General features: G+C 48.2%; 4 protein-coding genes across 4 annotated transcripts; 1 reads left to right on the forward strand and 3 right to left on the reverse strand.

Annotated features, from left to right (window-relative positions):
- The first annotated feature begins 263 nt into the window (after nucleotides 1-263).
- On the forward strand, nucleotides 264-1193 carry EDB91DRAFT_112941 (uncharacterized protein). The gene has a single exon (XM_041318567.1). It carries the CDS (start codon nucleotides 654-656, stop codon nucleotides 1152-1154), a length of 501 nt encoding a protein of 166 aa, XP_041179988.1. The 5' UTR covers nucleotides 264-653; the 3' UTR covers nucleotides 1155-1193.
- On the reverse strand, nucleotides 1145-3822 carry EDB91DRAFT_112922 (uncharacterized protein). The gene is made up of 9 exons (XM_041318561.1): nucleotides 3259-3822; nucleotides 3130-3203; nucleotides 2997-3076; nucleotides 2817-2947; nucleotides 2676-2764; nucleotides 2501-2619; nucleotides 1729-2447; nucleotides 1466-1677; nucleotides 1145-1416 (listed from the first exon to the last, which is right to left on the reverse strand). The coding sequence occupies exons 1-9, from the start codon at nucleotides 3748-3750 to the stop codon at nucleotides 1233-1235; spliced, it is 2100 nt and encodes a 699-aa protein (XP_041179989.1). The 5' UTR covers nucleotides 3751-3822; the 3' UTR covers nucleotides 1145-1232.
- EDB91DRAFT_1118623 (uncharacterized protein) lies at nucleotides 3810-10447 on the reverse strand. Its single transcript, XM_041318099.1, has 25 exons — nucleotides 10288-10447; nucleotides 9972-10137; nucleotides 9470-9918; nucleotides 8940-9422; nucleotides 8686-8886; nucleotides 8357-8635; nucleotides 8072-8302; nucleotides 7947-8018; nucleotides 7711-7891; nucleotides 7087-7652; nucleotides 6803-7027; nucleotides 6292-6748; nucleotides 5864-6239; nucleotides 5763-5814; nucleotides 5674-5709; nucleotides 5525-5623; nucleotides 5420-5474; nucleotides 5324-5370; nucleotides 5203-5274; nucleotides 5057-5151; nucleotides 4844-5006; nucleotides 4611-4787; nucleotides 4162-4556; nucleotides 4046-4109; nucleotides 3810-3992 (listed from the first exon to the last, which is right to left on the reverse strand). Exons 1-25 carry the CDS (start codon nucleotides 10372-10374, stop codon nucleotides 3969-3971), a joined length of 5052 nt encoding a protein of 1683 aa, XP_041179990.1. The 5' UTR covers nucleotides 10375-10447; the 3' UTR covers nucleotides 3810-3968.
- Nucleotides 10448-10614: 167 nt separating this feature from the next.
- Nucleotides 10615-11743, reverse strand: EDB91DRAFT_1048957 (uncharacterized protein; the record flags this gene model as incomplete). The annotated part of the gene is made up of 8 exons (XM_041313441.1): nucleotides 10615-10766; nucleotides 10854-10867; nucleotides 10900-10974; nucleotides 11025-11138; nucleotides 11188-11321; nucleotides 11380-11473; nucleotides 11545-11583; nucleotides 11646-11743. Coding segments are annotated over 8 exons (720 nt in total), but the record flags the coding sequence as incomplete, so codon positions are not given.
- Between the last annotated feature and the right edge of the window lie 1186 nt (nucleotides 11744-12929).

The raw sequence follows: 12929 nt of genomic DNA on the forward strand, positions 1-12929 counted from the left end.
TGAACGCGGCCATAGTATCTTAACTTCAAACAAGCTCGAGCTCCTCAAACGTTTGACGCAAACTCGATAACGAACTTTACTGACTTTAAGTCTCATTACAAATGGGTTCGTCGGTATCTATGTCGCATCTTATGCGGACCTTTGCGGACCTATGCGGGCACCTTAGGCGAGGCATATTCAGGATATAAAGGTGAACTGGCTCGTCTGGTGGCCGTATGAGGGATACAGCCGAGAAAGGTTCTCCGCGATAAGAACATGTCAGCCACATATGCAGTGATCAATCTAAGGTGGTTTTCACGCCGCCATGGCTTCACGACGCGTCTTGCAGCAATGCGCCATCGCCATCAGCGTCGCCAGCCTACTCTACAACATCGCCGAGGGTGTAATATCCGTGGTCTTTGGTGTAGAATCATCCTCGCACTCTCTCATCTTCTTTGGCATTCAGTCGGTCATCGAGGTGCTTTCGGCGTCACTCGTGGTTTGGAGATTTCTGAGCGGACTTAAAGCTGGTGAAGAAGGCGACAGTGGATCCAAAGTTAGAATGAGTAAAGACCTGAGGTTTGTAAGATTTCCAGGCCGGTGCCAGTCTTCGTCTACCGACACTCAGCAGGGTAGAGAAAATAGCAACATTGACCATAGGCATTCTCCTCGTGATGCTTGCCCTAGCAGCCATAGGTACATCCATCGCCTCCCTCATCGCCCATGATCACCCCAGTCAATCCAACGCATCCCTCATCATCGCTGCGAGCGCTACTTTCATTATGTTCTTGTTCTGGATTCCGAAGCGCTACCTCGCAAAGGCGCTGAATTCCAGTACGATGAACGGCGAGGCACTTTGTACCTTGTCATGCATCCAGTTCAGCGGTGCACTATTGATCGGTTCCCTCATATACCGTATTTGGCGCGGTGGGTGGTGGGTCGACTCCGCGACTGCCATCGCGATTGCTATACTTTTTGGTTGGGAGGGCTTTAAGATGGTTAGGTGGGCGAGTAATGACCAATTCAATGGCAGCTGTTGTTGTGGACAGGAGGAACGCAAGGTAGAAAAACAAGGCATTCCTGAAGTCGCGCAACAGCCTAGTATAACTCCCCAGCGCTGCTGTGGTGACTCCGGCTGTTGCAAACCTTCACAAGAAGGTAGCAACAAAGTCTAGTAGGTTCGGATTCGTAGTTTGGGTTGTACAATGAGTATTCAGCGAGGTATAAAGAATGAGACAAATGGGAACTATGTACTACACTAGATGACTCTTGCCATAAAGGAGTTCTACCCCACTGGAGTACGACGGAACTAATCGATGGGAAGCATAGTTTGATATTTTACCATCACTGTCCAAAACCATAGAAATCACCGATATTGAATTACGCTCAGGAATGTAGTGTGCGCCTTGTTCAGCCTTATTCAAGGGAATCCCATGACTGTTGGCAATGTTAGCACGAATAGACTTCCAATGAGGTAAACACCCACATCTGAGCCAGATGGTTCAGGATGGGTGTAAGCGACAGTGCATCGCGCAAATGATGCTGGCACAAGGCGCAATGCACGATAGCATCTGCCTTCACAGGAGGTTTGACCTCTCGCTCATAATTCTTGACATTTGCTAACTCGTCACCCTCTATCAATGACCACTTGATCTCTTCAAGTTGCTGATCTCGGTGCAAGCGGTAGCTGTGCATTACCTGTGACGACAAAGTGATGAGCACGGTCACATCCACATAAATTTCATTTACCGCCATTTCCCATGTCATAACCACCTTTCTACCCGGCGTGGAACACTTTCCGCATGCAAAGCGAGCATCCAGCCTGTCCATGTCTTCGCGACGCGTAGTCTTTGGGTCAAGGTTGGCGGCCTGGACAACAGCTGCGGTTCCCCAAAACACATTGATCCGAGAAAAATGTGCGGTGGACCACCTGGAGCACCCAAACTGTTTCGCTCGTAGTAGGAAGAGCTCGTCATTCTGCGGGATGGATGACAAAGAGAAGAATCCGGGCCACAAGAGTACATCGGGATACATCATGAGACGACAATCATTACCGGATTCCATGACGAATACAGCAGTCGCCAACTGCAGCCAATCCGAGCCCTTTTGTTTGCCACTATCGCCATGGTTTTCTGGAAAGCGGACCAGGTCCAAAAAATCGTGATCGATTTTGGCTCTCCAGGAGGATACCAAGTCCGGGAGCTGCTGAAAAGCAGAGAGGAACGAAGTCGCAGCAATTGTGGTTGATTCAGGTGACGTGATGAGATCTTTGAAGGGGCCGAACTCTGCTACATCAACGGCGTGCGGCATCACGTCAAATGCTGCGCCAGGGGGAGGAGGCTGCTGGAGGTACTTCTTGTATTCATCCATGAGAATCCGACGCCTATTACCATAGACCTTATCCTCTAGGCGACGGGCCCTAACAGGGTCGAGCGTTGTGATTAAAACTGGGCACATACGATCCCATGCTGGTGGCCAAGGTGATGTATACCTACTTCTAACAATTCGACGACATACTCACATTTCTGCGTAAGAGGCTTTGGTTCCCTGAACCATGTTCTCGCTTGGTCTCGCAACCAATCAATATCGATATAGTCCAACTCAGGCTTGTAACCTGCTTCGGTAAGGCGAGCAATAATTCTAAGTTTGTAGGTCAGTCAAGGCTGCAGCACACAAGAAAGTGGTGACCGGCGTACGCGTTCTGCCGATTGCGTCTAAGGTCGCCAAGTTCGTGTTTGCGAGAACTTGCGACAGACTTTGACCACCGCTCACATTGCCTGGCATGCTGAAACAAAAATTGATTGGCATAATCCAATATAACAAGTTCAACGACGCACTTCCATGACCTCAGCAGCATGTTTTCGCTTCTTAGTAAGGAAAGCTGCCATCTCATCTGCTGGCGTCTTCGGGTGCTCGACAAGTAGTTCATCGTGTGCCTTCTTGAGGAGCAACTGCCTACTTTGTCGTCCTGAAATACCATAAGAAGACGAGCAGTGACACAAAATCAGCTACCCTACCTGGTCCGTATGTAATGACATTGGGTAGGTCAAAATCGAACGACGGGATGCGGCCATGTGGACTCCACCGATTAACAGTGCTGGACGCAGCGTAAATACAAGAGTCGATGAGCCTGTAACCAACACGACCAACTTTTCATCAATGCATCTTGGGCAGTACCGTACCCGAAGTGGCCACAAAACATTTCGGACAACTTTGTCACAATCCTAGAGTACACGTTGGTCAGCAAGAGTGGTATCACTTTCGGAAAACTCGTCCTACATGGCAATGAGGGTAGAAAACGAGATTTGCATACTGCGGCTCACTCATGTCTGGGGGACAACCAGGAAGATCCTCAATCTGGAGGCGGGCAATTTTCCAAGCAGAAGCGGATGATCGCCGCAACAATAAATTTCGAAAGTCCTTGCTTGTTCGGGACAGATTCAAAAGGTCCATTGGATGGAGAAAACTGAGGATCTGTGCCAACTCGTGAGTCTTGCGTGAAGATGTTGTATGCTTAAACCTGACATGAAACAGAATATCTAAGTTCATGGTGGGCATTAGGTCGAGTCGTCCACGTCTTTTCAATTTCTTTGAAGATTTAGATTTGGCCCCTTTCCTGGATTTTTTCCTAACGCGGTGTGGAGCAAGACCAGGGTCCGAGCCTTCTGAATCCTCGTCACTGGCTTGAGGGACAAACCTTCCTGGATTTGAGACCATGACTTGGAGGGAGTCGTGCCCGACTACACGAGAGGCTGATCTTGTTGTAACCATTGAACTGCAGTCCTTGAGACTGGTGACTTGAATTGTGGGTGATGAACGCGTAAAAAGGAGTCATGCCGTTTCGGGATCGGCTGATTTCATAAAATAGATAAACAAACCACATTCTTAGTCAATAATCCCACACAAGTTGACACGATGTGACAGAAAATTATTGCAGCAAATTCCAAGCATATACTATGGTAGAGGGTAACAGTCCACATAAAAAACGATCAGTATCCGAAGCCGGTCATAGCCTGAGTAGTGGTAGATCAGTCACACAGAAATCCAAGATCACAGGGAAACTCACAGGCATCATCCCAACCATGCCATTGCCGTTTGCCATTGGCATTGGTGGTGGCTGCCCGACATATCTAAGACCCGTGCATCAGACCAAGCATGCGAACTCGCCAGGATTTCGCTTACCCATTGGTTATCATCAGACGGGTGGCAGGGTTGATAATCGGGGCATCAGCTTCTTGCTGCTCCTTAGCAGACTCCTTTTTAGAACGCTCCTTGACCTCCTTCTCCAAGGCAGCCAACTTCTCGCGCATGGTCCTGGATACCTGGATTTTATACGGCATGTAGAAATCATTGAGACCGTGTTGCCATGACAGTTCCTCCACAATATCTGGGCGAAGAAGATCGAAGCAAACGAATAGCAAAGCCGCGAAGCACTCTTTGTTGCCGATATCAACGAAGTAAGAGAGTAAATCTTCTGCGACATCCGTTGAACCGGAGGTGGCGGCGGTGATGACAGAATCCTTGTACAATTGATCATGCTTTGAGAGAGATATCGACTCTTCCCAGCGCGAGTTTTTCTGAGGTAGAAAAAAGTCAGGTTTGCATGATTGGGAACCCAAATGATCCTGTACCTTGTACAGATGTGCCGCGAGTCTTCTGAATTCCAGCAGACCATGCTGCTCTAAGCGCTGTGCAAGACCAATATTGTCAAAGTTGTCAAAGCTGTCGATAGAATCTCGGAGCGTTTTATAGTCTTCCTCTTCTATGAGGAGGTCGTTGTATGCATCGTTTACGGTCTCGATATTCAGCTAATCGACGGGTCAACTCCCCATAAAAAAGAGACGACAGAAGCATAGGATCTTACATGCTGGACGGCAATGAGATATGCCCGAATCAAGGGGATATGATCTATCTGGCGGAACATGCGGACAACCCGTGCATGGTCGATGCGGGGAATGAGAACAGTAAGAAGATCAGTCAAAAGAGTCGGTTGTTCTTGGAGATAGAACGTGAGCGCCTTGTAATATCTAGAAATTTGTTCTAGTCAGCAAGGATCGTCAAATCCGCGGGGACCTACATTTCAACATTGGCAGCCCGAACAACCACATCTTTAAACTGGTTGTGCTCCCAAGCATCGGCTGAACGTTCAATCATCGCCAAAGCCGCATTATCCTAGGATAACCGTAAGTATCTGTTGATAGAGCTAGTAGCGAGAACACGCACAAACTCGTCGTATTTGATGTATAGGAACACCAACTCGGGCCAGAGATGGGCCTTTTCAGTGGCTTTGATGACCTAGATGGGGTTTAAACATGTATATTAAGAATGTGAGCGTGAAACCTGCCTTGGGAATGTTGATTCTCGAGACGAAAAGCTTGAGGTGTTCCATCACTAGTAAAACGGAGATGAGATATTGTTATGGAGATAATTATCTGCCTACGTTTGCCCGGTCTGTACTTGCTATATAAGATAGACAGCTCAGTGAAGATACCCATCTGTCCAAACAATCAGAGCTGACAGTGCCAGGTGTCTTGTAAACACTTACGTGTGCTCTCTCCAAACTCAAGGCAGCCTCGAGTAAGGACAGAACTTCGTCGAAGTAGCCCCAACGTTCATAAGACTGGAGCAGAGCAGCTAGCTCCTCCTAAATTGATTGTGAGTGTAGGACATAGTCAGGTTAGAATGTAAACTTACCGCGTGAACAACGATGTTCAAGCCACAAATTTGCGCCTATGACGACAGTCAGAACACGAATAATTGAACTTCATATATAAATCACTGACAAGTCTGAACTCGGCTTTCTCAATACATGCAGCATGAACTTGCTTCCAAACCCTTGAGGAAGAGTCAGTTAAAGATTGACGCCTTGAAAGAATGAATGTACTGAGTGTTTCCGGCCTTCCGGGCACTTTCCACGGCCGCTTGATTCTCGCCAAGGTAAATGAGAGTTGTTGCAAGACGTGCCCAGTTGGAGATACTCGTGAACAGCAATTTGGCAGCCTGGTACAGTTCGTCCTCGAAGCACTTCTCTCCGACCTCCAAGATGTCAGCAACATTGGTCATGGCCAGGAAGTCCTCCATATCATGGAGACGGTCAGTTTTGGCATATGCATACGCAAGTTCCGTGTCGATCTTAGGCTCGCGGAGTGTCTTGCGAGCCATTTGGAGGAAGCGAACAAGATCATCATGTTTTCCGGCGTGACTCGAGATTTCAATGACCTCAGCGAAGTTCGAGGGGTCCTCAGCCTTGATATACGAGTCTGAAAAAACAAACATAAATGACAACACATGAAAAATTACGAATAACCCCACCAATGGCGTCCTTGATGCGGAGACAATCGAGTTGAGCCTTTGCAAGTCTGCTCCACACTTCTGGCTTGTTGACTTTGTTCGCGTAGTCTAACCCACGGTCAATGGAGGCGATATGCTCGACGAGAACATTAATAGCCATTGCATGCTGCTCGTATTTCTTGTAGATCGTCAATGCTTCTTCGTACAGTCCATGTTCGGTTGCAATCTTCGCTATTTCCCCGGCGTCGTAGTTCTGGAGCTTGTTGATGTAGCCAACGACCTTGCCCTTGTCTGCGCGGATTGCAGTCAGGAGCAGAAGGTTCTGGAGATTACGGTTGTCGCTGAAGGGAGAGGGCTCGATGACTACCTTCTCGAGAAGCTCGATCAACTCAATTGGGAGATCAGCCGAGAGGAATGCCTTGACGGTAACGGAGACATCATCAGGGTCCGTGCACTCTGGAAGTGCAGTCGCGACGATCTATTCAAGGAGGGTGAATCTCTGAGATGCGTGGTCAAATTTATTTAATCTGACCTGGTCAATGAGAGCCCTGCGGTGAATATTCCCATGGACAAGAACTTGCGCCCAAAGCTCGGGCTGGCGACGTTTCACGAGGTAGCGGGATTGTTGCTTGAACATCGAATTGTCATTGGTAATACCAATAAGCTCCTCATCGCAGAAGCCCTTTGCGTAAGCAATGTAGGCAAGGTAAGGGTCCCTGGCCTCGCAGAACTTTCCGACAACCAGTGGCTCGTACAACTATGACACAAGCAGGTGAACACGCCAGTCAAGCTCATTGGCCAAGCAGCGTAACTTACGTTATTTTCCTTCAAGAAGGTCTCCGGGTTGTTGTTGCTGTCGATAAAAATCTTGGCCATGGCGTTGAAGACTGCATGATCCTGGCTGCCAGACTGCACGCGAGCCTCAAGCCAAGGAAGAATGAGCTTCAAACGATTGCGTTGCTCTACTTCATGGACAAGCTCATCGATGGGGAAATTCCCAGTGACGGAGGCAAGTAAACCCTTGATGGTTGTCTCGTCACAGTCAACATCGAGCAAGCCTCCAACAACCTGAGGCGTCCGGACAGAGTTAACACGCTGCACATACACCTCAATGAACTTCGTAAGTCCGTTCTGGTATAGGTATAGAACCAGGTCGTGCACGAAGTCGAAGCGGTCACAGACAATTATAAGGGGAAGTTGATCTGGAAGCTTCGCCTCCTTGAGGAAGTTCTTGACCTTCTCAGGGTTGTAGTAGTTGCTCTCTCTGCAGATTCGCTCGACCTCACGAATTTGGCCAGTACGAGTAGCAGCCTGGATGTACTTGAAGTGCACCTCGGGATCCTCACTGAGGTTAACGATCGAGCCAAGGTAGTAGTAGAGACCTGTAGTAGAGTTAGCGCTCCCTGACCCTTCACTCTAATCACATGTGGCAGAAATTACCTTCGAATGTCTTGAAAGATTCGAACATCTCAATGAGCTTCACCGGGCCAAGGATGTCAGAGTACTTGGTGGCAATCTGGATCACAACTTGCAAGTTCTGCCGGATGTTAACGCGCAGCATCTCCTGCATGCATGCCATTGACTGCTCCGTCGTCAGACGACTGAAGTAGTTCACTAGCCACTTCGGAAAAGTCAGCCCACTACCTCCTGTCGAAAGTAATAAATCGAGAGCTCACCTCCGGCTGCAGACCGCTGGTATGAACAACAGCGCGCTTGATGTCCGCTAGGTCTTCATAATGCTCTAATGCCTTCATACCGATAAATGAGATACGATCAGCGTTCATGGTCAAACTCCACTCACTCGCTGGAGTAAGCCCGCCTTCTCGCAAAGATTGGCAATTCGGGGTCTATCGTAGTGGGAGAACATCTCATTGCCGAGAATGGCATCTGCGACCTGAGGGGCATGAACGAGATTCATCTCGAGCAAGCGAGTCTGCAGGTGGCCTTGCTCAGGTTTGTTATCCTTCAATGCATCAAGAAGGAACGAGGTTGCAGGCTGAATCATATTTTGTGACATGAAGATGTCGACCACCTAAGAGAAGACAAATAAGGAGGCGACGATCTCAAAGTTAGGAAGTAGCCTTACCCGTTCCATGTCTACGAGCGGCCCGTTCTCGTCATTGACTAACTGACTTGCGAATTCAGCCCCCTTCTCTGAATTTGTTCTCATGACGTGCTGCAGAAGGGAAATGTAATCCGGGCTGTAACCAACTTTTTTCGAGTATAGGACGATCTTCTCGGTTTGGCCGGTCTCTGCGAAGCACGCAATGACCTTGTTAGGAACATTCGCTCGTAGGTAGACGCTCAGCGCCAGTGTCATGTCGTGTAATCGCACAATGTCACCCAATTCCTCGCTGCATGTGAGCTTCAAAAGAAACTTGAGTAAAAGTAAAACACAAGCAGGAGAATGTTCACTTTGTTCTCCTTAAGCCATTTTTCGAGTAGCTGCTTCCTTCCCTGTTGCAACACTGGGCGCGCAAGTTCGAGCGACTCAAAATGGTTGAGCTCGCCCTTCTCCAGTAAAATACCGAAGTACTGCAAAATCGGTGACAAGCCGCCAGGAGGCGCTGGAGCTTGTTTGAAGGACTCGATAACTTGCGCAGTCCGGAGTATACCCTATGTGATAATACAAATTAGATAAGGAGGATACTCGAAAATTTACAACATACCCTCGGAGAGTTGGCAGCAACTTTCGCGGCCTCGCTGTACTGTCCGCTAGAGAACAATTGCTGGTACTGCTTAATGTAGAGGTCATCCGCGCCAGGGAGGTTCGCACGACTTGCAAGCTTGAAAGCAAGTTCCGTGTTGTTGAGGGTGGTCAAAATGTAAGGAATAATGGTTTGCTCGTCAACGCTGACCGAAAGAACTTGACCCTTCTTGTTGACACCAATGATACCGTTTGTCGCTTCATGCTCAGCAGTGACGAAGATTGTGTCACCAGAGATGCGGTTCATGTACACACATGCACCACTATCCAGGTCATACAGGTGAATGAAACCGTATTTCGTGACCAGGAAAATGATGCCATGCTTCTTCGACACTTGCATGGCCACTGGGAAATCGTTGGTCGCCTCCGGAGGGAAGTAGACATCTACTGCCTTCTTCACGAAGGGAGGATCGGGCGCAGTATGGTCGATTTCGACAACATGAAGCTAATCCACTGTTGAGATAATTCCGCGGGCTGAAAACGAAAACAAACCTTGGCCCCGGTCGCTGTTCTGACTGCAAATGCAAATAACTTGGTGACGTGTTGGTGTCCATCGAGTTTTAGCTCCGCGAAAGTAGCCGCATGCCCCTCGATTGGTTGACTGACGCCTCGTTCACGACTATACAACTGCATTGCGCCCTTGACCTTGAAAGCCGAGGGATTTGTCGTGTTACCGGTAATGCCGATGAGAACTAACCATTTCTCGTCCGGAGTTACACGATAGTTGATGATTTGAGCACCCGTTAAAGTTGCATGCCGGTCGAACACTTTCTGAGGCGGGGAAGTTTGGTCCGAGATGCTCCAGTGGTACACAGCGGTGTCGGTGACCATGCCAATGGTGGTATCAGACACCCACTTCCAGAACACGACATCTTCTGCATTGACGTGCGACTTGACCTTTTGCTTGGTTTCAATGTTAAAAATTTGAAGCGTCCGGGCAGCTAGAGTAGGAGTGTTGAGCAAATCCTTCACTATGATGCACACATAACCGTACCCTTCAGCGCAAGAATTTTCTTGTGAGGGTGCATTATGGCCGAGTCTGCGCTTATCGGTCTTCGTAGGACATTATTGGCATCCGCGAGGTCGATAATAACGACTTGATTTTGCTCATTAATCTTCTCTCGTACGCAAATGAAGTGGTCGGACTCTAGAGTCAAGGTCTATGGCACGCGAGCCCACGCGGTCAGTAATCTCGTTTAGAGTGCAGGTGCACACAAAGCTCACCTGCAGGATTATAATAAAACCCAGCACACATGAATAATTGAGTGTCTCATTTTGCCAGCAACGAATGCTAAATGGGTTACACGTACCTGAAAGCCAATTGAACTAGGCTGTATAGCCAAACTTGAGAGCTGAAGATGCTCGCAGAATGTGATAGGCTTCGAAATATCGGCCATAGCGCAAAAGTCGTGAAAGCCGGACGCGGCGCAGTTGAAGGAGACGTGGGTGTTGTCAATGGGTTAGCGAACGCAAGTTAATAAAGTTTACCCTTGTTTGTCTCACGCTTGTAGTACTGCACCTGCGGCCATGGACAACCGACAGATATATAATGCGTGCCACAAGTAGCAAATTTTAAAAATTGCAGCAGCTAAAACAATGGGCATGTGCATAAAATCATATTCCAACAATGATCTACTCTATTCTTCTGATAGTGCCAAAGCTTCCTGCTCAAGATCATCCCCCTCTTCCAGCACTGTCGCTGGAGCTGCATTACCATAGTAAAGACGTTGTAGAATGATGACTTTAAAAAGTTCTCTTAGTGACGTGTTGCAACGCGTGTGGAGAGCCCCTTACCACAGTCTACTGACAACTGGAATACTGCACATACCTTGAACTGCAGGGGTGAGCCCTGAAGGAAAAAGTATGCAGTCCTGACCGGACGTAAAGGCGCTGGGGCAGGGCAATGAATCGGGAGAACTTACTTAAATGAATCACCCCCCACCCATCCAACGAGAGTTGAAGCACGGAAGCCATACAGTGATCGTTGTTTGTAATTACTACATGAGTGAATGTCAGTCGGGCGCGTGGACGTCATGTTGTCATTTACCTGATCAGCTGCGGAATAGGCAGCGTACTCTCTAGTCCCAAGGCAACAAACCCTAGTATAGTGACGTATAGCTCCGATCGACCAAAGATCAAGAACAATATTGCTGAACATAGACTGAACGGCTCGATCAAGTAGAAAGGTCAGAGATTGAGCTAACGCTCACATGAAGCCAGCAAGAAACTCGATATATTGAGCATACGCATGCCACTGCCAAAACGAGAGGGGACGAGACGATGCTCCAAAGTTTTCAGGGCTCACGCGGGGTCGATATCGAACGCAAATGTAGAGCAAGGCCAGCTAACGACAGTCAGCTCGTCACATGCAGGAAGGCCACAACATACAACATACAACATACCTGCGCTATTATCATTAATATGGACTGCATCAGCAGGGCAAGCTCGAAGCGATCGCCCAACCAGAAGAAACATCGCGTTATGTTTGCAATAAGTCTTCGGTGAAACAATGAAAGTGTCGCAGGGTGTCAGCATTGCAGGGTGCAGAGTAATGTTAGAGCGCTCACAATATGGCACAAACATCACGAGAAAAGCCTGTCGAGTCCCTGGGTGAAAAAACACGTCAGTTTGAGCAAACGTGTGTTAGCAGGAGCGTAAAAAACCGCACTTTTTGCGAACGATAGACACAGCTTGATCAACATAGACTAGCGGAGGTCCGATAGCCATTCCGACTGCAGAAACAGTGGAAATCCATGACGCCATGATGTTGCGAGCTTGCTAGGGTGAACCTGAATATACTTAACTGAGTGTGGGGTTACAGTATGAGAGGAATCTTGCGGCGGCTGACACGAGGTCCATAGGTATGCACAGCCACCCAGTCCTACCCGTTATCAGGTTAGACTCAAACTTAGGAGAAGCTTATTCGCATTGATTGAACTTAGTACCTGAGGCTCTGCTTGCAGCAGCTTGCAGGCAGGTGAACTCTGCGAATATTCTCTCGAGCGAAGTGGAGAATCGATAACGCTCACTCCTCAACTTGTTTTCTGCCTTCCAAGTTCCATTGATCATTGGCAGGAATGTTTCATTGCCTGGGTAAGTTTCTGATAGAAACAGATAGAAACTTGAAATTTCTTCCGTTGGTGACATGCCCCTCCGATGCGAATTTGCATCCTTCTTCATCACCGCGATAGCGCTCGGTAATCGGATCAGATCTATCTATGGCGCAATGGCGAGTGTTCCAACGGAACGGCGCAAACCACTGTTATCCAGATTTCCCATGATTCTGGTTCAACGCCAGTTGTACGTGCCGCTTTACTTGTGTTCATGGCGTAGCTTTCAACGTCCTGCCGTTTGTCTGGCGTCGCCGGCCTGTCTACAAGCAAAGCAGTCTACTAAGTATGCTTCTTTGATCTTCTTTAATTCTTCCCTTCGAAGTTCTTTTATCCCCTGCGTCCACAATGCATGTCACATTCATGCATTGGGTGACTGACGTCTCTGACTTTTACTAGTGGCTACTTAGCTCCCATCACAACGCGGACGTATTAATGGTTTAAACAAAGCCTAAGTATGTATTCTATACCTGTAATTTTGCCGTCATTATATCTTATTTAACGTTCATTAATAGGTACCATAGCAATAGCTAAGGTCGTCGTGTTGCACAACTTATGCGAGGGACCTCGGGCCTAATTTTCATGTCACGCGAGGGGGAAAGCAACAGCTAGCCATTGCACCCCTTTTATGGGCCGAGAAAACAATCCGGTGTACGCGGGCAATTTTTCAGCTTCCATTATTCACGGATGGACAACACCTACTAAATGCTGCTCGGCCAGATCGTAAGGCTACAGCTGTTGTCAGTTTTGGGGCCACTAGCATTCATGACGCAAGTCGAATTCCTCAACATTTTGTGCAGCCGCATGCCTGCCGGCAATCACCCTAATAATGCACTCGCCCT

The sequence above is a fragment of the Suillus paluster genome (genome assembly GCF_016628075.1).
Source record: "Suillus paluster strain FC165 chromosome Unknown EDB91scaffold_12, whole genome shotgun sequence".
In the NCBI taxonomy this organism is placed as follows: domain Eukaryota; kingdom Fungi; phylum Basidiomycota; class Agaricomycetes; order Boletales; family Suillaceae; genus Suillus; species Suillus paluster.